Here is a 26665-nt window from a genome sequence, read left to right on the forward strand (position 1 = left end):
GCATGATATGCTGTTTGTAAATAGGGTTCCGTTACCTGGTTTCCTTAATTTCCTGAGGAGGCAGAGCACTCTGGAGAGTTTGACACAGACCTGAGAAACATGTGCCGTCCCACGTCATTCTTCGGTCCAGATAAAAACCCAGCAATTTTACGTTATCATTGGTTTAGGAGCCTATGTCTCTCTTGAGTGTGCATATCAGGTGCTGGGTTTTGTCTGGGTTTAACTGCAAATGGTTGACTTCAAACCATTGTTTTGCCCTGTCCAGTAACATTATTGCATCCTGCCTCACTCTGTTTAAATCTTTTCCCTCTTGTTGTTAAGGTTGAGTCATCTGCGAATAGGAGAGAGCGACCCTCGAGTTCCAGGTCATTGACCAGTATGAGGAAGAGTAAGGGCCCCAGAACAGAAACCTGAGGCACTCCGTGCTTGACCAGCAAGATCCCCGACTGCGCACCATCCAGAAAGACGGCCTGTTTCCTGTTTAGCAGATACGATGCTAATGTCTTGTGGACCGTAGAAACCTATTCCATAGTGAGACAACTTCTGGAGCAGTAGTTGGTGTGATACGCAGTCGAACACCCTGCTGAGATCACAGAGTGTAAGCGCCATTGATTCACCCTCCTCAAATGCCTTGGTTATTTGTTCAACTAGTGATAATATTGCCGTAGTAGTGGAGTGGCATCTCCTAAAACCATGCTGCCCCACCATGAACAGGTTGTTTTCTTCAAAGTATTTCAATAGCTGAATTTTCATGACACTTTCCATGACTTTGGCCAATACCGGGATTATATGTGTCATTATTCAGTGTCAGACAGCCAGGCCCTAGAGATTGTCCTGTCGGTCACAAACCGATTGATTACTTCAATCTGTTTGTGTCGGAAGGACAAATAAATGTCATCACCAGGGAGACAAACACTTATGCCAAAAATAAGCGTGAACAAATGCAGAGGTCTGGTAAACTAAAGCAACATTCACGCATTCATTTTTGGCATAAATGTAACAATAGTAGAAATGAAAAAAATCCTTGGCTTTGTTATTGTACATGGGGCTTACACGACGCAAGTCTATATCTGATTATTGGTCTACCAATGCAATACAGTATATTCTTTGGGTAAGTCAGACCATGACTTGCCGCAGGTTCCAGGCGTTGCATGCAATGTTTCATCTGACATCCAAGAAAACTGTGCCCAAAGGTCAGCCTGGCTACGACCCTTAGGTAAAGATCCGGCCTTTCTTGGATGCAGTGAATAATGCTTTCAAGCGACATTACGTGCCACACCAGGACCTGAGTATAGATGAAAGTATGATAGGCATGAAGAATCGGTGTGCATACATCCAGTACATGCCGAACAAACGACATGCGAGGTTTGGAGTGAAGAAGTTCGAGCTTGTTGACTCCAAAACCATGTATGTCATACATATTGACATGTATTCTGGGAAAGACCATCTGGCAGAGGAACATGCTCCTTTCACACAGAAGGTTGTTATGAATCTGTTAGAACAGGGAGGATGTCTTTATAAAGGCTACCATGTCTTTACCGACAACTTCTACACGAAGTTGCCCCTAGCGCAGCGACTGTTGGATAACAACACTTTTTTGACAGGGACTGTGAACAAGAACTCAAAGGACCTGTCAAAATCTGTGCTGAGAACTGTGCTTGGTCCGCAAAAGTCTGTGTACGTCAGGCGAGGCCCGGTTCTTCTTGTTGGTTACAAGCAGAAACCTACAAGAAAGCCGGTCTACCTGATTTCGACTGCGTACCATGCAGAGGACAGGGTTATCCGCAGTCGTAAAAGTGGTTTTGGAGGCCATCAAACCTGTTATTATAGATAAGTACAACCAGCTGATGGGTGGAGTTGATTGTAAGGACAAATCCCTCTACCACTGGTCATGTACTCGAATTACTCGCCGCTACTGGAAAAAGTTATTTTTCAACCTCCTAGACATGTGTGTGTCGAATGCATATGTTGTGTACGCACATCAGTGCATTCCTGATGCACCCATGGACAGGAAAAACTTTATCCTGGAGGTGATACAAAGCCTGACTTCTGCCTCTGAGCCTGAGCCCATTCATATTCCTGACCTTGGAGGTGATGGTCCTTCACATCAAGCGGAGCACCTACCGTCAAATCTGTTGAGGGTCTGCGGCGTATGTGGGAAGAGATCCAACCGTTGGTACCCTGGATGTAATATTGGGGTCCACAATGCGTGTGAGCTACTACTGAAACATTACTGGCGTCCCAAATACTGCGGCAGGAAAAAGAAGCGCGCACCAAGCTGTTCAAGCGACTCGGACTAAAAATAAGTAAGTTAAATTTTGTTATATTGTTTTCTTATGTTCAATTCAACTTAATTCATAAATTTTAAGTGATTTAAATAAATATTAACATATTTTGTAAAACTGTGTATTTTATTGTAAATTTGAATTTTTTCTGATTGGTACGCGTTATTATATTTTATTTTATACATTTGGTATTATTCCATTTATTTGGACACAGTATATGGTTTTCTAAAACTACATAAAATTTCCCATCAGATGGAAACCATAGATTTATAAATTTGGATACAATACAAGCTTTGAAACACATTTTATACTTTGCTGTTTGAACATTTTTCGCAAAAGTTTTGAGTAATGACAAAATGAAACTTTTTTTCGACTCTTCAAAAAAAAGTTATGGAATTTATATTTTACTACTGCTGTATAGATTACTTCATTCTGAGTAATAAAATATGCAATATAACATGTATTGAGGTAAAACTGTATTAGTAAAACTTTTATTAGCAAACTCTTACATATCCACCCGATTTTCACAATTTATGCGCATCGCTGCATTTTTTTGTTATATAATGTTATTATAGTTTCATAGATTGGTATAATGCTTATGTGTTTCTGAAACTAGAATAAATTTTACACAAAATGGTAATCTCACTTTTATAGTTTTTCTTACTATAACTTGGTTTGCTAGGTATGGTCCCCCCAAATAAAAAAAAATGTAAATTTTGAATTTCATGGAAAAAAAATGTAGTAAACATTTTTTTAAGGCCAAATTTAAATTCTAATATTATTCTATGTTTAATTCTGAACACAAAAATATATACTTCTATATATATTACTTTTAATTTATATTTTTAATAAATTTTTAAAAAAACCCTTGCACGAGGCTCGAAAGCATGCCGCCACTACAGGAAAAAATTGACCGCCAGTTGGAGGGTTCCCTCCAACTGTTGTTTATCAAAATTTTGATAAACATAACCCTTAGTGGATTGTTGTTCATCAAATTTTTGATAAAGAAACATTCCCTTGCTTAATCACTCATTACAGTATATTCCGGCAACGTATCGATTCGATTCATGCACCATTGGATTCGGGAAAAAAACCCTAAGGAATACTATAGTTTTATTCCTCTTTGTATTGTAGTTGCAACGTACCAAGTTCGTAGTTTGGAACGTAAAAGAAGATGATGCAATTCATTGTGACCGCCATGTTGTCGACGCCGGCTGGGTGTTGTTGATGTAACGAGTCGTGTTTATTTGTAAGTTTTAGTAGGTTTATTTGTGTTTTAGTGTTGTGTTTAGTGTGTGGTGAATTTTTAAATATTGCAGTAGTGCAAATAAATATATTTTAGAATAAATAAATTTCTTTTTACTGAAATATGTTTGATGAATTATCGAATCTGAGTAGGCTATTGCAAAATGAATTTGCCAAAATTCATTTCACGTAGTTTGTTATTGTTTTTCACTCAATAAACGTTATTTTAGGCACTCTTTTAGTCCTGAAATAACAATATTTTTAGTCTTAGTAAATAGATAGTTTTCACAACCAAATATATATTTACCGTAATTTCTTTAGTTATGTATGATAATTGTTTGGACCATTCCAGGGTCATTGTTAGTCGCGTATATACTGTTATTTTAGTAATACATGTAGTTGTGGAATCCAAATTTAGTCTTGGCCAGACTAATAAGAAATTCATTTAGTATTTCAGTAATAAGAAATTAATTCTTTCTTGAATATTGGTGATAAAAATAGTGAATTTTGTAGGCTACTGTAGGCTATTGGATTTTGGATTGGATTTTGGGCACAATTGATCGTGCTCAAAACTCAAGTGATTTGAGAGAATTACTTCAGGAGGTCTCAGATAGTGAGTTTAGCGATGAATCAGATATAGGCAATATATCAGAAGACTCATCATTACTTGATTTCTCGTCTGGTAGTGAGGACTTTGTTTAACCTGGGAGTGACTTTGATTCAGATGACTCGAGAGCTCCTCTCCGCTCTTCAAAACCTTCAAGACCTTCACAAACTCCAACACCTTCACAACCTTCAGGACCGGTCAATGGGGAGGAGCCGTCTACAAGCCATCCTGGACCTGCACAGCATGATGATGACACGCAGCCTTCTGCAAATCCTCAGCCAGAACATAGGCCATCGACATGGATAAGGGTGTATGAGGAACAGCCTCTGGATGTGACCTCATTACTTGATACTTACTTGATACTTGTATTCTTCGTCAATGGACGGATTTCCCGTATAGACTGCGTCAAAAGTAAAAATGTTCATGTCAAATAGTTATAAAATTTACAATATTTACATATTTACATTTGTGGCGGTGGGTCACCCAAACAGTGGCTTTTCTTCCAGCTCCTTTAAGGAATAAAGCGGCCTCCTTATGAGCTCTTCATGCAAGGCTGTCTTGAACTTGGTATGCTTAAGATGTCTCACACTTATCGGTAGCAAGTTAAACAGCTTTTGACCATACCTAGGGAAACTCCTTAGTGTACCGGAGAGTCGGCATCGTGCGATGTATAAGTCCCGGGCTCTGCGAGTGTCATAGCCGTGGATGTCGCTTCTGGAGGGAATACTGAAAGACTGCTCCCGTACCTGCAAGATGGAGTTGTAGACGTACTGGCTGTAGACTGTAAGGATATTCAGGCGGATGAAAATTGTCCGGCAGTGCTCCAAGTATCCTGAAGAGGTTATAATTCTTACAGCTTTCCTTTGCACCTTCAGCACGTCTTCACAGGCTCCAGAATGACCCCATAGTATCAGTCCATAGATAATGTGGCTTTGGAAGAGTGCATGATATGCTGTTTGTAAATAGGGTTCCGTTACCTGGTTCCTTAATTTCCTGAGGAGGCAGAGCACTCTGGAGAGTTTGACACAGACCTGAGAAACATGTGCCGTCCACGTCATTCTTCGGTCCAGATAAAAACCCAGCAATTTTACGTTATCATTGGTTTAGGAGCCTATGTCTCTCTTGAGTGTGAATATCAGGTGCTGGGTTTTGTCTGGGTTTAACTGCAAATGGTTGACTTCAAACCATTGTTTTGCCCTGTCCAGTAACATTATTGCATCCTGCCTCACTCTGTTTAAATCTTTCCCTCTTGTTGTTAAGGTTGAGTCATCTGCGAATAGGAGAGAGCGACCCTCGAGTTCCAGGTCATTGACCAGTATGAGGAAGAGTAAGGGCCCCAGAACAGAAACCTGAGGCACTCCGTGCTTGACCAGCAAGATCCCCGACTGCGCACCATCCAGAAAGACGGCCTGTTTCCTGTTTAGCAGATACGATGCTAATGTCTTGTGGACCGTAGAACCTATTCCATAGTGAGACAACTTCTGGAGCAGTAGTTGGTGTGATACGCAGTCGAACACCCTGCTGAGATCGCAGAGTGTAAGCGCCATTGATTCACCCTCCTCAAATGCCTTGGTTATTTGTTCAACTAGTGATAATATTGCCGTAGTAGTGGAGTGGCATCTCCTAAAACCATGCTGCCCCACCATGAACAGGTTGTTTTCTTCAAAGTATTTCAATAGCTGAATTTTCATGACACTTTCCATGACTTTGGCCAATACCGGGATTATATGTGTCATTATTCAGTGTCAGACAGCCAGGCCCTAGAGATTGTCCTGTCGGTCACAAACCGATTGATTACTTCAATCTGTTTTGTGTCGGAAGGACAAATAAATGTCATCACCAGGGAGACAAACACTTATGCCAAAAATAAGCGTGAACAAATGCAGAGGTCTGGTAAACTAAAGCAACATTCACGCATTCATTTTTGGCATAATGTAACAATAGTAGAAATGAAAAAGTTCTTGGCTTTGTTATTGTACATGGGGCTTACACGACGCAAGTCTATATCTGATTATTGGTCTACCAATCCAATACAGTATATTCTTTGGGTAAGTCAGACCATGACTTGCCGCAGGTTCCAGGCGTTGCATGCAATGTTTCATCTGACATCCAAGAAAACTGTGCCCAAAGGTCAGCCTGGCTACGACCCTTAGGTAAAGATCCGGCCTTTCTTGGATGCAGTGAATAATGCTTTCAAGCGACATTACGTGCCACACCAGGACCTGAGTATAGATGAAAGTATGATAGGCATGAAGAATCGGTGTGCATACATCCAGTACATGCCGAACAAACGACATGCGAGGTTTGGAGTGAAGAAGTTCGAGCTTGTTGACTCCAAAACCATGTATGTCATACATATTGACATGTATTCTGGGAAAGACCATCTGGCAGAGGAACATGCTCCTTTCACACAGAAGGTTGTTATGAATCTGTTAGAACAGGGAGGATGTCTTTATAAAGGCTACCATGTCTTTACCGACAACTTCTACACGAAGTTGCCCCTAGCGCAGCTACTGTTGGATAACAACACTTTTTTGACAGGGACTGTGAACAAGAACTCAATGGACCTGTCAAAATCTGTGCTGAGAACTGTGCTTGGTCCGCAAAAGTCTGTGTACTTCAGGCGAGGCCCGGTTCTTCTTGTTGGTTACAAGCAGAAGAAACCTACAAGAAAGCCGGTCTACCTGATTTCGACTGCGTACCATGCAGAGGACAGGGTTATCCGCAGTCGTAAAAGTGGTTTGGAGGCCATCAAACCTGTTCTTATAGATAAGTACAACCAGCTGATGGGTGGAGTTGATTGTAAGGACAAATCCCTCTACCACTGGTCATGTACTCGAATTACTCGCCGCTACTGGAAAAAGTTATTTTTCAACCTCCTAGACATGTGTGTGTCGAATGCATATGTTGTGTACGCACATCAGTGCATTCCTGATGCACCCATGGACAGGAAAAACTTTATCCTGGAGGTGATACAAAGCCTGACTTCTGCCTCTGAGCCTGAGCCCATTCATATTCCTGACCTTGGAGGTGATGGTCCTTCACATCAAGCGGAGCACCTACCGTCAAATCTGTTGAGGGTCTGCGGCGTATGTGGGAAGAGATCCAACCGTTGGTACCCTGGATGTAATATTGGGGTCCACAATGCGTGTGAGCTACTACTGAAACATTACTGGCGTCCCAAATACTGCGGCAGGAAAAAGAAGCGCGCACCAAGCTGTTCAAGCGACTCGGACTAAAAATAAGTAAGTTAAATTTTGTTATATTGTTTTCTTATGTTCAATTCAACTTAATTCATAAATTTTAAGTGATTTAAATAAATATTAACATATTTTGTAAAACTGTGTATTTTATTGTAAATTTGAATTTTTTCTGATTGGTGGTACGCGTTATTATATTTTATTTTATACATTTGGTATTATTCCATTTATTTGGACATAGTTTATGGTTTTCTAAAACTACATAAAATTTCCCATCAGATTGAAACCATAGATTTATAAATTTGGATATAATACAAGCTTTGAAACACATTTTATACTTTGCTGTTTGAAACATTTTTCGCAAAAGTTTTGAGTAATGACAAAATGAAACTTTTTTCGACTCTTCAAAAAAAAAGTTATGGAATTTATTTTACTACTGCTGTATAGATTACTTCATTCTGAGTAATAAAATATGCAATATAACATGTATTGAGGTAAAACTGTATTAGTAAAACTTTTATTAGCAAACTCTTACATATCCACCCGATTTTCACAATTTATGCGCATCGCTGCATTTTGTTATATAATGTTATTATAGTTTCATAAATTTGTATAATGCTTATGTGTTTCTGAAACTAGAATAAATTTTACACAAAATGGTAATCTCACTTTTATAGTTTTCTTACTATAACTTGGTTTGCCAAGTATGGTCCCCCAAAAAAAAAAAAAAAATGTAAATTTTGAATTTCATGGAAAAAAAAAATTTAGTAAAGATTTTTTTAAGGCCAAATTTAAATTCTAATATTATTCTATGTTTAATTCTGAACACAAAAATATATACTTCTATATATATATATATTACTTTTAATTTATATTTTTAATAAATTTTTAAAAAAAACCCTTGCACGAGGCTCGAAAACATGCCGCCACTACAGGAAAAATTGACCGCCAGTTGGAGGGTTAATAAGGGACAACATTACAAATTTTTCCCACTATATATATAACTATTTATTTTTAATGCTTACAATTTAAACATATGCTTCAGTTTAATTAATAAGAAACGAGACACTCCAATAACACACATTTTTTATTATAATAATGCCTTCGTGTTTAAGGAACACATGTCAGACCCACAAAACTGAATAATGTCTAGTATCTAATTTAACTAGTAGTAAAGCGTTAATGGATTTACCAAACAGCATTATTATCGGGTAAATGTCAAAGGGTAACCATGTAAACGGATAATCAGTAGCATGGAGTGTCACTCAAGTAATATAACGCATTCTCCTGCAAGTTATCGCCTTCTGCAGTCTACTGAACAAGACTTGATGATTCACAAACGGCAGAGACATTTTCTGTTTGAGGTGATCAATACTCAATTTCAAAATTAGTGTTTATAGTTATTATAAAAACTAGTTAATACTTGCAATTCTTAATTGTTACTATAACCTAAAGAACACATACTACTTCTGCTCTCATGCATAAAATAATGTACCTAACAAAAATAATGTGTAATACATTCAAAATAGTAAAAACAATTTAAAAATTAAAGATGTATATGGTGGTTTTAGATTGGATCCCAGAGACAAACCTGTTTATAAATTTTATCTACATTTATCTATGGAAAACAGGTAAGTACTTTAAACAATTTGTTCCATAATGTCCCTGCAGAACAACAGAATTCACGTTGGCTGACCATACTATATCACATATTAAATAAAATATATATTTTCAAACATAAATTTTACAGTACAAAACGTTCATACGTATTACAATATTACAATAACAAATTACTGCACCTTACCTATATTCTAACTTCAAATTTTTATATTAATATTCATGGGGCTATTTTAATAGCTTTTGTAGGCAGCCAGACCAACCCTATGGGCCAATCATCCCCTCAGACGCATTAAAGCTATCCTGTAAGTAAAAGCGCGACAGCATTATCTGTGCGCTTGAGTGCATGTGAGATGTACTCTGTAGATTGCTTTCTCACTCTTAAACTCATGGACCATTTTGCGCATACGCATGCGCGTAGCATCTGCTTTCGCGTTCGTATCAGGATATCAATTGCATGCTTGCTTGGGATACGTATCAATTGATCATAAATTCGATATTGAAAAAATTGTATCGTATCCTATAACTCCAATGCCTTTATCAATGTGTCATTTTGATGGTGCAATTTGTAAAACCCAAACATCAGTTTTGATGAAATGCATAGAAAAGGATATTGAACACCAAGAACCATCGTGGATAGATGTTTTAGTAATTGATGTTTTTTTCTTACTTCACACAATGAAAAATGTCCCATAAACTTTTGGAAATATTTCAAAAACGTTTTGCAAATGGTAACACAATTGAATTCAAAGCGATTTGACGTTATTTGCGACCAGTATTTTTCACCCTCAATACAAAATTACGAAAGATCTTTACAGCACGAGTGTACAAAACTAGATTTTTACCATAATAGTCCAGATCAAGTACGACCTGCAGACTTTGGAAAAGAATTGAAAAATTCAAAAGTTTAAACTAGCGTTTGTTGACTTTTTTACCTCACACTGGGCATCTGATGAGATGGTATCGTTCAATGGCAACAAACAAATTAATTTATATTGTAAAGAATGCTATTCTATTATCGTCCATAATAATAAAATTGTGTCTAATATTGATAAAAACTGTCATGGCCCTGAACATAAAGAAGCAAACATAAAAATTTTTTACCACGTCTGTAATATTGATGAGCAGGGAAACATTGTAATCAAATGCTCTGATACTGATATTGCAGCTATAATGCTGGGTAAAATGCATGATTTAAAAAATGAAAATTATCGTGTTTGGATATTGACAGGCACTGGAAATAACTAGAGATATGTGGAAGATATATGACCAATTGGGACAGACTTTGTGTAGAAGCTTACCAGGATTTCATGCTACCACTGGATGCGATTATAATCCTGCATTTTTTAAAAAAGGGAAACAAAAACCTTTCAATATTGAAACAAAATGTTGAATATCAAGAAGCGTTTCTAAAATTTGGCGAGCTGGACTTATTTTATGATAACTAAGCAGAACAAAAATATTTGACATCACAAAAAAATTCATCTGTAATGTATACAATGTTCCGGGAATATTAGATGTGGATGCTGCCAGGCTTAAACTTTTCATAAATACCTACACGGTTTCAGACGTCAATGAAGAATTTAATCGTAAAAAATGAAAAGTTTTGATGCAAGTAATGTACCACCGTGTAAGGCAAAACTACTGCAGCAATTTCGTCGAGCAAATTACATTGCTAGCGTCTGGAACAACGCTCATATGAAACTTCCCAGCATTGTCACTCCTAAGAATTGCGGGTGTACATTGGAAGACAATCAGTATCAGTTTCATTGGTTTGATGTAGATCAGTTGCCGAGCTTTATCAGTGAATCGTTGCAAACTGAAGAAGGTATTATATTTTCATTTTAAATTATTTTTATACATTCGTAACTGCTCAAATCTTAATGAATTTATTTTTTTACAGACGAATTAAGTAACGATATGGATAACGATGAGGATGATGATAAAGCCGACTTCAGTACACAATTCAACGACTGGCATAATGATGAGGACGAAAATTCTAACGATGCTGAATCCGAATATTAAAATAATAAAAAAATATTGAAATAAAAATAAAAAATACTCTAAAATAAAATATGATTATAATAATTATGTTTATATTATTATTATAGAGAAAATAAATAAAATATAATTTGATAAAATTAATAGCTATGAAAAAATTGTATTACAAATATTAATTAAAAAAGCTTATCGTTTCAGCATTTCAGCATTACAAAATGCATTCCTTTTTCCCAATTGACATTTAAAAAACAAATTTGTTAGGAGATCAAATTCTTGTAATTTGGGTTTCATCGAATTTATAATTCTGTAATTAATAAATTTTTTATAAAAATATTATATAATTATATCGAAACTCATCAAAACCAAAACCAAAAAAATAACATAGCAATTCAATCTAACAATGACTGCGAGATCACACAGAAAACAGATGCTACGCGCATGCGTATACACAAAATAGTCCATGAGTTTAAGAGTGAGAAAGCAATCTACAGAGTACATCTCACTCGCACTCAAGCGCATAGATAATGCTGTCGCGCTTACAATTACAGGATAGCTTTAATGCGTCTGGGGGGGGAGGATGATTGGCCCATGGGGTTGGTCTGGCTGCCTACAAAAGGTATTAAAATAGCCACATGAATATTATATATCAAAATTGGAAGTTAGAATATAAGTAAGATGCAGTAATTATTTATGCAAATTTAAAGCGTCTGGCGGGAGTTACCGTCCACAAGACTTGTCTGGCAATATTGGAATATGATTTCTTAAATATTTTGTAAAACATATCCAAAAACCAGCTGTTAGAATTTAAGTAAAGTAAGCTTTATTTTTATGTACCTTTCTTACCTGCTAACTGTAAACAGGCCGGCTAATGAAGCTAGCGGGTATGCATAGGAGCTTAAGCAAACATTACCCCACATATTTCTCATAATTTTGGGAGTTAGAAAATAAGTAAGGTCAGGGGGGCCTGGGATCTCAGTCTAGTAAGAGAAGATCGAAACTGGAAATGACAAAGGAGTTCTTCCAATTCAAAGAGGCTTATTGGCCTTTGTCGACCAACGTAGAACGTAAAGCAAAACAATTTAAACGAAAGTTATTTTGACATTTCCCAATATGAACTTTGTTATTAATGTTTTTAAGGACATTAAAACGTTTAATTTCAAGCCTCTGTCATAAAGCAGTTTGAGTAATTACACAATTTATGGTCTCCAATGCTAAACTTTAGTTGTTAAAGTAAACAATATCTTTTACGTATACAAGTTCACCGTGAAACTAATGTAACAGCTTTTAATTCCAAATATTTTAGATAGTTTTAAATCATTTTAACATATTAATTTTTTACATATAATTTAACTGAAATAAAACATTTAACTGGTCGCCATTTCATTGAAGGAGGAGCTCTTCTTATTGGAATACACTATTTTCTAATAATTTATGAAAGAAAAGTCACAATTATGTAATAATTTTATTTTTATACACGTGGTCTTTCAAAATCAAAGATTTCATCATCAGGTGTGAAACAACAATTTGAATAATATTAATATTTCTATTGTAGTCCATGTTTACCACGTTTATATTGCTTACCGCAATTCATGAGTCAAGGAACAAAATGAGACTAATAGTATCATAAATAAATTCTCCGATATACTTATTATCCAAATGGTTATTTCAAAAATAAAAAAAAATCTTCCACAACCTCCAAGTTTAAATTTCAGAAATCAGTTTATCGAGACGACAAAATCTACTATAATTACCAGTGAAGAATATTTAGTTTCATTTGATATTACGTCTTTGTATCCCAATGTCCCTATGAATACACGTTAAATATTATCAAGGAATGGTAAATATCAATCGATTTAACACAAGATGAAATTAAGGAATGCATAATATGAACTGATTTATGAATGTCTCAAACTAATTTTCAATTCGAAAATCAGTGTTATGAACAAATTAAAGGAACAGCAATAGAGAACCCATTATCACGTTTCATTGCAAATATTTTCCTACCAAATTTTGAATTAAACGCAAAACAAATTATGACGTATTTAGCCAGAGTGTGGTTACGTTATGTTGATGATATTTTCGCTATATCTAATAAAAACCACGATCTTCCAAATCTTATTAACCAATTAAATTCATTTTTACAACTATTAAATTTACTTATGACATTGAAACAAATTCATCATTGCCATTTCTAGACGTATTAGTAAAAAGTAATAATGGTGACAAAGAATATGACATTTACAGAAAAACCATTTGCACCAACAGATACATACCACACGATTCGAACCATCCACCCTCTCAAAAAAGAGCTGCTTTCCACACCATGATTAATAGATTACTTACAACACCTTTAAAAAGCGAGCTGTATACGAATGAACTAAGAAATATAAAAAGTATAGCAGTTTTCAATGGATACTCAACAACATTAATTACAGTTTATAAAAAAAAAAAAACAAAAAAATAATTTATTAAAAACATCAAGAGCAACTTTAAAAGGCAAACAATAAGAAAAACGAAATTGGCAATCCATGAGTTAAGGTTAATTAATAGAGAAAGTAAAAAAGTATTCAGAAAAAATGTTGACATGAACATAATTGGAAATACAAAAGATAAAATTTGAAATGAAAATAAAAGTGGAGTTTAAAAAATTAACTATGAAGATTGTAATAAGATTTACATTGGCCAGACAAAACGAACTATTAAAAAAAGATTTAAAGAACACGAAAGATGTTATAAATACGGACAACCTCAAAAATCAGCTATTGGCAAACATGCATTAGAAACAAATCACACTTTAAAAAATTTCACATTATTAAAACAAAGTACATAAGGAAGAAGAACTTGACGCTTATGAAACATTATACATAACGAAACAAAAGATAAAATATTAAACAATGATTTTGGACCAGTTCATAATTCACCTTTCCTTTAAATATAACAAAATTCTAATTGATCAACACTTTTATAAATATATTAATATTTATTTTATTTTACTTTAAATTAAATAAATCTTGTATTAGGGTTTACTCAGCTGCTAATTAATTTGAAATTTTAAATATTCATACCGTTAAAATTGTTAAATTACATTAAAAACATAAAACCAATATTTAATACATTTTGTTGTTTTGTGAGGCCTTTCGATATCCAAGATAGATATCTTGGATATCGAAAGGCCTCACAAAACAATAAAATGTATTAAATATTGGTTTTATGTTTTTAATGTAATTTAACAGTGACCAATATAAGCTCCATCTACAGCAGTTAAAATTGTTGTTTCACACCTGGCGATGGCATCTTTGATGTTAAATGGCCTCGGGTATAAAAATAAAATTATTGTATAGTTGCGACTTTTACTTAATCAATTGTAAGAAAACATTTAACGTTTAATGATTTTTATGTTTGAAGTGCCTTAAATCTCGAGAGGCTAGAAAAATTCCATTTTTGTATTTCTCTCAGGCCGCAAGATACATCGAAAACGACCCGAATTAAAGATTTTAAATGTTACGAGAAGCTTCATTTCTACAAAGGTGCATTGATTTTAACGATGGGTCATAATTTTCCATGCACTTTAACTGAGCTTTAGCGAACACAAGAATTTTTTTACATTTTTATTATTAACAAACTGAGTTTACCTGTATTGATAAGTATTGCTTATAGTATCCTGAGTGTATCTCATGAAAAGCAGCTTTAATAAACTTTATATTTAGTATGAAAAATCATTTCTACATAGTCAAGAATGAGTTCTATACAGTTGCATATACATCCACAGGATTTGGCTGAGCGTCTCTAATAGTCATTAAACTGCCACAATTTCGCTGTTGTCTGACGGGGAGATCTAAACATTTCTGTTTGTGAAATTATCAGTCTATCAGCAGGATATATCAAGTTTAAATGAGCTATGGATTTGAAATTCTGCATGTAAACTAACCTGTTACATGACACGTTGTGTGGTGTACTCCTAAAATGCTTACGCAGAGAATGATGGATTGTATCAATACTATGAAATGCCTATGCAATAAAAGAAATGACTTGCATAATTTGAAACAAAAAACGCATTGAAGAGGAGTATATGTACGTTACGTGGACACCAAACTACTTTGAAATAATACATCGAGAGTGGGTAAAACATATTGAGTTATTAAAAATTATAAAGTTAATTATATTTATAGTTAATAACAATATATATATGATAACACATATATGTGTGTATCACATATAAGAATTTGTAATATTGGTTTTTAAGAGTTCATTTTACATGACATCATTGATTGACGTACGGTTTATTTTAGGTAAGGGTGTATTGATAAAATATACGCCAGTATAAAATTTATGTTCGATGTGATATTCCATCACCCCTTGCTCTTTATTGCTTCTTTATAGTAATTTGTAACGACTTGTGATGGTATCGCCATATGTTTTATACCGTGATACGTAATGTAATAATAATACATTAACCCTCCAACTGTTGTTTATCAAAAGTTTGATAAACATAACCCTTAGCGGATTGTTGTTCATCAAAATTTTGATAAACAAACATTTCCCTTGCATAATCACTCATTACAGTATATTACGGCAACGTATCGATTCGATTCATGCACCATTGGATTCGGGGAAAAAAAGCCTAAGGAATACTATAGTTTTATTCCTCTTTGTATTGTAGTTGCAACGTACCAAGTTCGTAGTTTGGAACGTAAAAGAAGATGATGCAATTCATTGTGACCGCCATGTTGTCGACGCCGGCTGGGTGTTGTTGATGTAACGAGTCGTGTTTATTTGTAAGTTTTAGTAGGTTTATTTGTGTTTTAGTGTTGTGTTTAGTGTGTGGTGAATTTTTAAATATTGCAGTAGTGCAAATAAATGTATTTTAGAATAAATAAATTTCTTTTTACTGAAATACGTTTGATGAATTATCGAATCTGTGTAGGCTATTGCAAAATGACTTTGCTAAAATTCATTTCACGTAGTTTGTTATTGTTTTTCACTCAATAAACGTTATTTTAGGCACTCTTTTAGTCCTGAAATAACAATATTTTTAGTCTTAGTAAATAGATAGTTTTCACAACCAAATATATATTTACCGTAATTTATTTAGTTATGTATGATAACTGTTTGGACCATTCCAGGGTCATTGTTAGTAGCGTATATACTGTTATTTTAGTAATACATGTAGTTGTGGAATCCAAATTTAGTCTTGGCCAGACTAATAAGAAATTCATTTAGTATTTCAGTAATAAGAAATTAATTTTTTCTTGAATATTGGTGATAAAAATAGTGAATTTTGTAGGCTACTGTAGGCTATTGGATTTTGGATTGGATTTTGGGCACAATGGATCGTGCTCAAAACTCAAGTGATTTGAGAGAATTACTTCAGGAGGTCTCAGATAGTGAGTTTAGCGATGAATCAGATATAGGCAATATATCAGAAGACTCATCATTACTTGATTTCTCGTCTGGTAGTGAGGACTTTTTTGAGCCTGGGAGTGACTTTGATTCAGATGACTCGAGAGCTCCTCTCCGCTCTTCAAAACCTTCAAGACCTTCACAAACTCCAACACTTTCACAACCTTCAGGACCGGTCAATGGGGAGGAGCCGTCTACAAGCCATCCTGGACCTGCACAGCATGATGATGACACGCAGCCTTCTGCAAATCCTCAGCCAGAACATAGGCCATCGACATGGATAAGGGTGTATGAGGAACAGCCTCTGGATGTGACCTCATTACTTGATACTTACTTGATACTTGTATTCTTCGTCAATGGACGGATTTCCCGTATAGACTGCGTCAAAAGTAAAAATGTTCATGTCAAATAGTTTATAAAATTTACAATATTTACATATTTACATTTGTGGCGGTGGGTCACCCAAACAGTGGCTTTTCTTCCAGCTCCTTTAAGGAATAAAGCGGCCTCCTTATGAGCTCTTCATGCAAGGCTGTCTTGAACTTGGTATGCTTAAGATGTCTCACACTTATCGGTAGCAAGTTAAACAGCTTTTGACCATACCTAGGGAAACTCCTTAGTGTACCGGAGAGTCGGCATCGTGCGATGTATAAGTCCCGGGCTCTGCGAGTGTCATAGCCGTGGATGTCGCTTCTGGAGGGAATACTGAAAGACTGCTCCCGTACCTGCAAGATGGAGTTGTAGACGTACTGGCTGTAGACTGTAAGGATATTCAGGCGGATGAAAAATTGTCCGGCAGTGCTCCAAGTATCCTGAAGAGGTTATAATTCTTACAGCTTTCTTTTGCACCTTCAGCACGTCTTCACAGGCTCCAGAATGACCCCATAGTATCAGTCCATAGATAATGTGGCTTTGGAAGAGTGCATGATATGCTGTTTGTAAATAGGGTTCCGTTACCTGGTTCCTTAATTTCCTGAGGAGGCAGAGCACTCTGGAGAGTTTGACACAGACCTGAGAAACATGTGCCGTCCACGTCATTCTTCGGTCCAGATAAAAACCCAGCAATTTTACGTTATCATTGGTTTAGGAGCCTATGTCTCTCTTGAGTGTGCATATCAGGTGCTGGGTTTTGTCTGGGTTTTACTGCAAATGGTTGACTTCAAACCATTGTTTTGCCCTGTCCAGTAACATTATTGCATCCTGCCTCACTCTGTTTAAATCTTTCCCTCTTGTTGTTAAGGTTGAGTCATCTGCGAATAGGAGAGAGCGACCCTCGAGTTCCAGGTCATTGACCAGTATGAGGAAGAGTAAGGGCCCCAGAACAGAAACCTGAGGCACTCCGTGCTTGACCAGCAAGATCCCCGACTGCGCACCATCCAGAAAGACGGCCTGTTTCCTGTTTAGCAGATACGATGCTAATGTCTTGTGGACCGTAGAACCTATTCCATAGTGAGACAACTTCTGGAGGCAGTAGTTGGTGTGATACGCAGTCGAACACCCTGCTGAGATCGCAGAGTGTAAGCGCCATTGATTCACCCTCCTCAAATGCCTTGGTTATTTGTTCAACTAGTGATAATATTGCCGTAGTAGTGGAGTGGCATCTCCTAAAACCATGCTGCCCCACCATGAACAGGTTGTTTTCTTCAAAGTATTTCAATAGCTGAATTTTCATGACACTTTCCATGACTTTGGCCAATACCGGGATTATATGTGTCATTATTCAGTGTCAGACAGCCAGGCCCTAGAGATTGTCCTGTCGGTCACAAACCGATTGATTACTTCAATCTGTTTGTGTCGGAAGGACAAATAAATGTCATCACCAGGGAGACAAACACTTATGCCAAAAATAAGCGTGAACAAATGCAGAGGTCTGGTAAACTAAAGCAACATTCACGCATTCATTTTTGGCATAATGTAACAATAGTAGAAATGAAAAAGTTCTTGGCTTTGTTATTGTACATGGGGCTTACACGACGCAAGTCTATATCTGATTATTGGTCTACCAATCCAATACAGTATATTCTTTGGGTAAGTCAGACCATGACTTGCCGCAGGTTCCAGGCGTTGCATGCAATGTTTCATCTGACATCCAAGAAAACTGTGCCCAAAGGTCAGCCTGGCTACGACCCTTAGGTAAAGATCCGGCCTTTCTTGGATGCAGTGAATAATGCTTTCAAGCGACATTACGTGCCACACCAGGACCTGAGTATAGATGAAAGTATGATAGGCATGAAGAATCGGTGTGCATACATCCAGTACATGCCGAACAAACGACATGCGAGGTTTGGAGTGAAGAAGTTCGAGCTTGTTGACTCCAAAACCATGTATGTCATACATATTGACATGTATTCTGGGAAAGACCATCTGGCAGAGGAACATGCTCCTTTCACACAGAAGGTTGTTATGAATCTGTTAGAACAGGGAGGATGTATTTATAAAGGCTACCATGTCTTTACCGACAACTTCTACACGAAGTTGCCCCTAGCGCAGCTACTGTTGGATAACAACACTTTTTTGACAGGGACTGTGAACAAGAACTCAAAGGACCTGTCAAAATCTGTGCTGAGAACTGTGCTTGGTCCGCAAAAGTCTGTGTACTTCAGGCGAGGCCCGGTTCTTCTTGTTGGTTACAAGCAGAAACCTACAAGAAAGCCGGTCTACCTGATTTCGACTGCGTACCATGCAGAGGACAGGGTTATCCGCAGTCGTAAAAGTGGTTTGGAGGCCATCAAACCTGTTCTTATAGATAAGTACAACCAGCTGATGGGTGGAGTTGATTGTAAGGACAAATCCCTCTACCACTGGTCATGTACTCGAATTACTCGCCGCTACTGGAAAAAGTTATTTTTCAACCTCCTAGACATGTGTGTGTCGAATGCATATGTTGTGTACGCACATCAGTGCATTCCTGATGCACCCATGGACAGGAAAAAACTTTATCCTGGAGGTGATACAAAGCCTGACTTCTGCCTCTGAGCCTGAGCCCATTCATATTCCTGACCTTGGAGGTGATGGTCCTTCACATCAAGCGGAGCACCTACCGTCAAATCTGTTGAGGGTCTGCGGCGTATGTGGGAAGAGATCCAAACCGTTGGTACCCTGGATGTAATATTGGGGTCCACAATGCGTGTGAGCTACTACTGAAACATTACTGGCGTCCCAAATACTGCGGCAGGAAAAAGAAGCGCGCACCAAGCTGTTCAAGCGACTCGGACTAAAAATAAGTAAGTTAAATTTTGTTATATTGTTTTTCTTATGTTCAATTCAACTTAATTCATAAATTTTAAGTGATTTAAATAAATATTAACATATTTTGTAAAACTGTGTATTTTATTGTAAATTTGAATTTTTTCTGATTGGTACGCGTTATTATATTTTATTTTATACATTTGGTATTATTCCATTTATTTGGACATAGTTTATGGTTTTCTAAAACTACATAAAATATCCCATCAGATGCAAACCATAGATTTATAAATTTGGATATAATACAAGCTTTGAAACACATTTTATACTTTGCTGTTTGAACATTTTTCGCAAAAGTTTTGAGTAATGACAAAATGAAACTTTTTTTCGACTCTTCAAAAAAAAAGTTATGGAATTTATTTTACTACTGCTGTATAGATTACTTCATTCTGAGTAATAAAATATGCAATATAACATGTATTGAGGTAAAACTGTATTAGTAAAAACTTTTATTAGCAAACTCTTACATATCCACCCGATTTTCACAATTTATGCGCATCGCTGCTTTTTGTTATATAATGTTATTATAGTTTCATAAATTTGTATAATGCTTATGTGTTTCTGAAACTAGAATAAATTTTACACAAAATGGTAATCTCACTTTTATAGTTTTCTTACTATAACTTGGTTTGCTAAGTATGGTCCCCCCAAAAAAAAAAAATGTAAATTTTGAATTTCATGGAAAAAAAATTTAGTAAAGATTTTTTTTAAGGCCAAATTTAAATTCTAATATTATTCTATGTTTAATTCTGAACACAAAAATATATACTTCTATATATATATTACTTTTAATTTATATTTTTAATAAATTTTTTAAAAAACCCTTGCACGAGGCTCGAAAACATGCCGCCACTACAGGAAAAATTGACCGCCAGTTGGAGGGTTAATAAGGACAACATTACAAATTTTTCCCACTATATATATAACTATTTATTTTTAATGCTTACAATTTAAACATATGCTTCAGTTTAATTAATAAGAAACGAGACACTCCAATAACACACATTTTTTATTATAATAATGCCTTCGTGTTTAAGGAACACATGTCAGACCCACAAAACTGAATAATGTCTAGTATCTAATTTAACTAGTAGTAAAGCGTTTAATGGATTTACCAAACAGCATTATTATCGGGTAAATGTCAAAGGGTAACCATGTAAACGGATAATCAGTAGCATGGAGTGTCACTCAAGTAATATAAACGCATTCTCCTGCAAGTTATCGCCTTCTGCAGTCTACTGAACAAGACTTGATGCGTCACAAACGGCAGAGACATTTTATGTTTGAGGTGATCAATACTCAATTTCAAAATTAGTGTTTATAGTTATTATAAAAACTAGTTAATACTTGCAATTCTTAATTGTTACTATAACCTAAAGAACACATACTACTTCTGCTCTCATGCATAAAATAATGTACCTAACAAAAATAATGTGTAATACATTCAAAATAGTAAAAACAATTTAAAAATTAAAGATGTATATGGTGGTTTTAGATTGGATCCCAGAGACAAACCTGTTTATAAATTTTATCTACATTTATCTATGGAAAACAGGTAAGTACTTTAAACAATTTGTTCCATAATGTCCCTGCAGAACAACAGAATTCACGTTGGCTGACCATACTATATCACATATTAAATAAAATATATATTTTCAAACATAAATTTTACAGTACAAAACGTTCATACGTAATTTATTTAAAAATGAAAAGTTTAAATCAATATTTGTATTAAATTTATTACTTTTGTATTGTTATTGTAATATGATTTTGTTTTTATAAGTGTAGCAAATACTTCCCGATCAAAATTACAAATATAGGTGATTTGAGATTGAATAGAAGTAAAGAGCTAAGATAAGCCTTAAATGAATGCTAGTTACAGCTTAAGGACCATAATAATATTTTTATTGGCTACACCTTTTTATTTTGTATTTTATTTTATTTATTCGTATTTTTCATGTACTAAATTGTACTGCATTTTTGTCATTTACAAAAATAAAATCCTACTGCCATTCAAAGTAATACTTATTCGAAGTATATTAATGACATAAATGTCATTTTATTACGAGAATAGTCATAGAAATTACTTATTTATTTTTAAAAACGTTCTCAAATCATTCATAAGATTTTATAACAACCATTGACCTGGATTAATTACAAATTACTCTGTTTTACGAGTTAGCAATGAGATTTTTATCACCTGAACGTTATCAACAAACCTGTTCTGGAATCCAAGCTCACATTTTATCACAACTAATGTGTTCTCTTAAAACCAATGTGCATAGATATACCTGTATGTCTTGAGATAAATTATGAAAATATAATGTAAAGGGAAAACATACTCATTACGATAGAAAACTAATAGGGACATCAATTTGAATATTCATCTCGTGTTGATGGACGATAAGGGCGATTTTTAAAGCAAACACAAAATAATTCCGACATATCCACCTGATACGATTCATGGTCAGACCCTGTAAAGTACAGCCTTATCAGTAATTTATACTTTAAATCCTTTAATAACATAAAACTTTGATATCAGTCTAAGCTAACTGTAACTTTATCTGTGTGTCTTTAATGAATCGTAAACTATTTGAATGATCATTATAACGAATTTTTTTGCATATATAGTATATATTTTTTCCACAGAGAAGGTTTATATGCTATGCCCATTGATATAACTCGCCACTAGTTGGCGCTGCAAAAGGTAAAAGTATTCGAAGCGCCTGCACATAATAAACTGTAATTACAAGACAGTTACGTATTAAATAGCCAAACACTGTTTGAAGGCCCTAAGTTATTATGTATAATTGTCTTTAAAATAGGTTTCTGATTGAACTTAAAGCTTGAGTGTTAGACCAATTTACAATAAAGTAAATGTACGTGTACAATGGCTATAAACGTACACTTTTGAGAGTTTTTCTTGTTAGTGGCAACAAGGCAAACTCTGCATCATCGTTGGTAATATAGTTCACCTGAACTAGAAGTGCTCATGCACGGGCAAAGCTTACGACAAGCGTGCAAAGCCGCGGGAAACATAGTTATGATTAAAAAAAAACATGTATTACCATTGCATCTTGGAGTGTTATGACCAGTACTCTTGTTCTGAAATCCTGATGACCATATGGCTAGTACTACGTCCAATGCATATTCTCTGTTGGCTTTATTAGTAGGTTATCACGAGGCTTTAGATCTAATTCTTGCATGTCTTGTAAAAATCATTTGTGCGCACCATGCTGGAATATGGCAGCGTGATTTTTTCTGCTTACTTGGAAACGCCGATACCACAATTGGAACAGCTTTTCTTTCTACAACCTCTCCAACATCAACGTTTCATTTTTTATATTATATTTATCTTTAAGCTGAGTAATGGACTAGTGGAATACCCTGATCTCCTGGTGTTGACAGATTTGAGTGTAGCAAGGGGAACGAGGTCCTAATCAGTCTTCACTCGGAGATCCCCCTACATCCTATTCATACAAATAGCAGACAATAGCGCTTTACTGAGTTCAAAAAGAAGGAATGGCCATTTTTATGGAAGGTTCTCTTCTATGAATGCTAATTTTTTTAAGTTCTGTACTTTTTTTCCGAGAAACTATGATATATATATATATATATATATATATATATATATATATATGTGTATATATATATAAACATAATATATATATATATATATATATCGACTTGGATTGTAGATATTAATATTCCAGAATATTCAGAATAAAATTATCAATCAGACATCCAAGTCGATATAATATATTTCTTAATTAGTAAGCTCTGAATGAATATTCAGTAAAATGTGTTACTAAATTATGTTTTACTATTAAATATCATCTGGTTTGTTTAAAATAAAATTATACCAATTACATGGTATACTTTAAATAAAAATAAAAATTTAATAAATACAATTTTATTTTAGAATTGTAAATGGATAGGGAATAAAAAATAAATTTATATTGTAATCCAGCGGCAGGCACAACGCGCTTGGAATCTGGTCTAGACCTGACTTGATGGCAGTGAATGCTAAACAATAGTCTACAGTGGACTCAATCTTTTGTTAGGCGGCGAACCTGCGTTGAGAGTGATTCAAACAGGCCTGCAGGAACAGGAGCGTAGTCGGTGCAGGCCAAGAAAACACGCTCTGCTTCCATTCCGAGTTGAGAAGCGATAGAGTAAAGTCTTTAGTGCGAGTTTAAAAGTAGTGTCGGGCGTAGGATCCGTTGGTATAGATTATTTTAATACCGAACTCCAAGACCTTCACGACCAAAGAGCTAAGTACTTTTGACTGAATTATTAAATTTTTCTAAATTTGAAATTTGAAAATTTAAGAAGTGAATTAATTTGAAATTGGAATTGAAATTTGAAATTAACGATCAAATTCTGTTGAGTGTGGACTAATATATATCTAAATTGTAAAGGAGTTATTTATTTAAAGTCAAACGTAAAAATTTAATTGAAATTGTAGGGATTCTAGTTAAAATTAAGAGCTGCAGGTGCTGCACCATATCCTGTAGGAACTTGTGAAAAATTCCTGTTGAGAACTGTTTAGATTTGTTTGAGAATTTTATTTTAAAGAAGTTTATAATTTTTATTTTATTAGTTTTGAGAAGAAGCCTATTTATTTTATTTCATACAAATTTATTCAAGATTATTATTTTATTTTATATTTTATACACACGTATTTGGAGGACAGTGAGTCCATGTTTAAATCGAAAGTGCCTTGCCTAAGGAAGTAGTAATTTTAAACTATTGTGCAAAACATTTCATTGGTGGAAATACAAGGTTAATAATTGAAATTTGGATTGATTTAATAAACCTCAATATTTCTAAAAAGGTGCAGTTTTAATTTCCACCAGTATCTACTTTAAATCTTATGAGTTCGAGAATATTTAAGGTCATCATAATAAAAACAAAAAATTTTGTATATTAACATTTAGTATACAAATAAGTGCGCCACTCTGCTTTATTCTGGTGAACCTTAATAAAATTGAACTTAGTGGTTGTTCATTAATAAGTGGCTTAGATACTGGAAATTTATAAAGTGTTTAATATCAAACTTTTAAAATGGCACTTAAGGTGGACTTGTTAACCAAGGAGGAATTGGACTATGAAATTAGGTTAAGAGGTGTGGAAGTGTCTCCTAGTCTTAAAGTGATAGATTTAAGGAAAAAGTTACGGCAGTTAATAAGTCTTGATGTAAATAGTAATTATTTGAACCTGAGTGGAAAGGTCGCTTTCAAGGAGGAATGGGATAAAATTAAGTTAGAAACCCAAGTATTAGGAAGTAGACTGGAGGATCCATTGAACAGGGACTAACATTGGACATAGTTAGGTGTGAAACAAAAATAAATCATTGGCAGCGCCGACTAACTAACTTAAGTAAATTGTTTAAAATCGAAGAAAAGGATATAGCTAAACATGTTGAAAACCGGAATAGTATATTAAGTGAATTGTTGTTAAAAATAAAAAAACCTAAAAATTGACAAGGAAACATCTGATAACTTGGTGCGTAAGTTATCTGATTCCAATCTGGAAATAGAAGGTGAGCTGGAAGAGGCTAGTAAACCGGAAGTGAAAGATAAGTCTGGTCTAAATATGAGAGATGAGGTGTTTGTTTCGGGACGGCCACATTTAAGTTATAATAAACTACCGAACCCCATTGAGCGTTATTTGAAGGAGTTAAAAATCTGCGATGGATTAAAATGTTCAAGAATTATTAGAATTCTTTAAAAAATAATCTTGAAACTTAAAAAGGAAACTAGATGTACGGAAGAGGACATTATGGAGATTGCGATTTCACATAGTCAGGGAGCTCTTTTGTCGAAACTATTGGAAAATAAAACAGGACAATGTCACGGTCAAATTAATGCTTGAAATATTATTGAATTATTTCGTGCCATATCATCAGCGTGAACTTTTGAAATTTGAAAAGGTGCACCGTCCCCAAAGATATAATGAAAGCTTATCCAACTACATTATAGACATTAAGGAATCAGTAGAAGTACTTTGTTGTAATATAAATGAAAGGGATGTTGTGGAATTAATTAAGGTGGGAATTAATCCTGAAAACCAGAAATAAACTAGTGTTTATGGGAAATCCGAGCACATATTCCGAACTGGATGAGATGTGTATAAGGGCGAATAATGTAGGTTATGCTGACAACGTGAGGAAAACAGGGAATAATTTGAATGTGAATAGGAAGTATAATGTACCGGTTAACAGCATCAGGGCGAGGCAAGAAACAATAACTTGTTATAAATGTAATAGACCTGGTCATTATGCTTATCAGTGCCGGGAGGTAAACAGGAAACCTGTTGTAAACCAGCGGAGACCTATTGTAAACCACACTCCAGCTATAAACCCCGAAAATGTAGGTCATAATGTACAGGAGTCAAAAAACTAGTTAGTAGGGAAAGTTCGAACAATGAGTTAAGGAAGGGCGAACTTTCCCGGTTACCTAAAATTGTGTCCAACAAAAATTCACATGAATTATCTGCTAAATTAAATCATACTTGGCAAAAGAAAAATTCAGAAAATATCAGTTTATTGCCCAGCTTAGAAATAGATTTTGGCAAGAATATATCGTTAAATGTATTATTAGATACTGGTAGTAGTATGAATATAATAAGTGATAGACTGTATAAACTATTATTAGAGAATAAGATTGTAAAGTGTTACCAGTTAACTAACCTGACATGTATGAGTGCTGAAAATAAAAAAATGTCCGTAATCGGCAGTGTAAATATAAAAATTAAAATAGATATGTTCACCTGGAAAGTGGAATTTCTTATAGTGAAGGACTTAGCCCAAAAGGCAATTTTAGGAGCGAACTTTATAAAACATTCTGGTTTGTTAATAGACTTGAAAAATAATTGTTGTCGATTTGACTTTAATGTAGAGAAGTGTATAAAAATTTGTGCAAAGTATTACAGTAGCGTGTATGAACACCAATCACACTTATAAAATAGGATGCGAAGAGGCCAGTAATGAAATAATAAAAAATTATAAAGGAATTTCCAACGGTGTTTACCGACAAAATTGGTAAAACTCTAGATTATGA

At 34.9% G+C, this 26665-nt stretch overlaps 4 protein-coding genes across 4 annotated transcripts; 2 read left to right on the forward strand and 2 right to left on the reverse strand.

Moving 5' to 3' along the window:
• Positions 1-366: 366 nt before the first annotated feature.
• LOC124371977 lies at positions 367-798 on the reverse strand. The gene has a single exon (XM_046830345.1). It carries the CDS (start codon positions 796-798, stop codon positions 367-369), a length of 432 nt encoding a protein of 143 aa, XP_046686301.1.
• Positions 799-6386: 5588 nt separating this feature from the next.
• Positions 6387-7376, forward strand: LOC124371979 (piggyBac transposable element-derived protein 4-like). Its single transcript, XM_046830346.1, has one exon. It carries the CDS (start codon positions 6387-6389, stop codon positions 7374-7376), a length of 990 nt encoding a protein of 329 aa, XP_046686302.1.
• A 10264-nt stretch (positions 7377-17640) lies between these two features.
• Positions 17641-18072, reverse strand: LOC124371980. The gene has a single exon (XM_046830347.1). It carries the CDS (start codon positions 18070-18072, stop codon positions 17641-17643), a length of 432 nt encoding a protein of 143 aa, XP_046686303.1.
• A 512-nt stretch (positions 18073-18584) lies between these two features.
• On the forward strand, positions 18585-19331 carry LOC124371981 (piggyBac transposable element-derived protein 4-like). The gene has a single exon (XM_046830348.1). The coding sequence runs from the start codon at positions 18585-18587 to the stop codon at positions 19329-19331; it is 747 nt and encodes a 248-aa protein (XP_046686304.1).
• The last annotated feature ends 7334 nt before the right edge of the window (positions 19332-26665 follow it).

The sequence above is a fragment of the Homalodisca vitripennis genome, unplaced genomic scaffold, assembly GCF_021130785.1.
Source record: "Homalodisca vitripennis isolate AUS2020 unplaced genomic scaffold, UT_GWSS_2.1 ScUCBcl_2370;HRSCAF=7057, whole genome shotgun sequence".
Taxonomy (NCBI): Eukaryota; Metazoa; Arthropoda; class Insecta; order Hemiptera; family Cicadellidae; genus Homalodisca; species Homalodisca vitripennis.

What these genes read in the sequence shown, in the direction of transcription:
- LOC124371977 (XM_046830345.1), bottom strand. Translation starts at nt 798, where the DNA reads ATGACACATATAATCCCGGTATTGGCCAAAGTCATGGAAAGTGTCATG.
- LOC124371979 (XM_046830346.1), top strand. Translation starts at nt 6,387, where the DNA reads ATGAAGAATCGGTGTGCATACATCCAGTACATGCCGAACAAACGACAT.
- LOC124371980 (XM_046830347.1), bottom strand. Translation starts at nt 18,072, where the DNA reads ATGACACATATAATCCCGGTATTGGCCAAAGTCATGGAAAGTGTCATG.
- LOC124371981 (XM_046830348.1), top strand. Translation starts at nt 18,585, where the DNA reads ATGAAGAATCGGTGTGCATACATCCAGTACATGCCGAACAAACGACAT.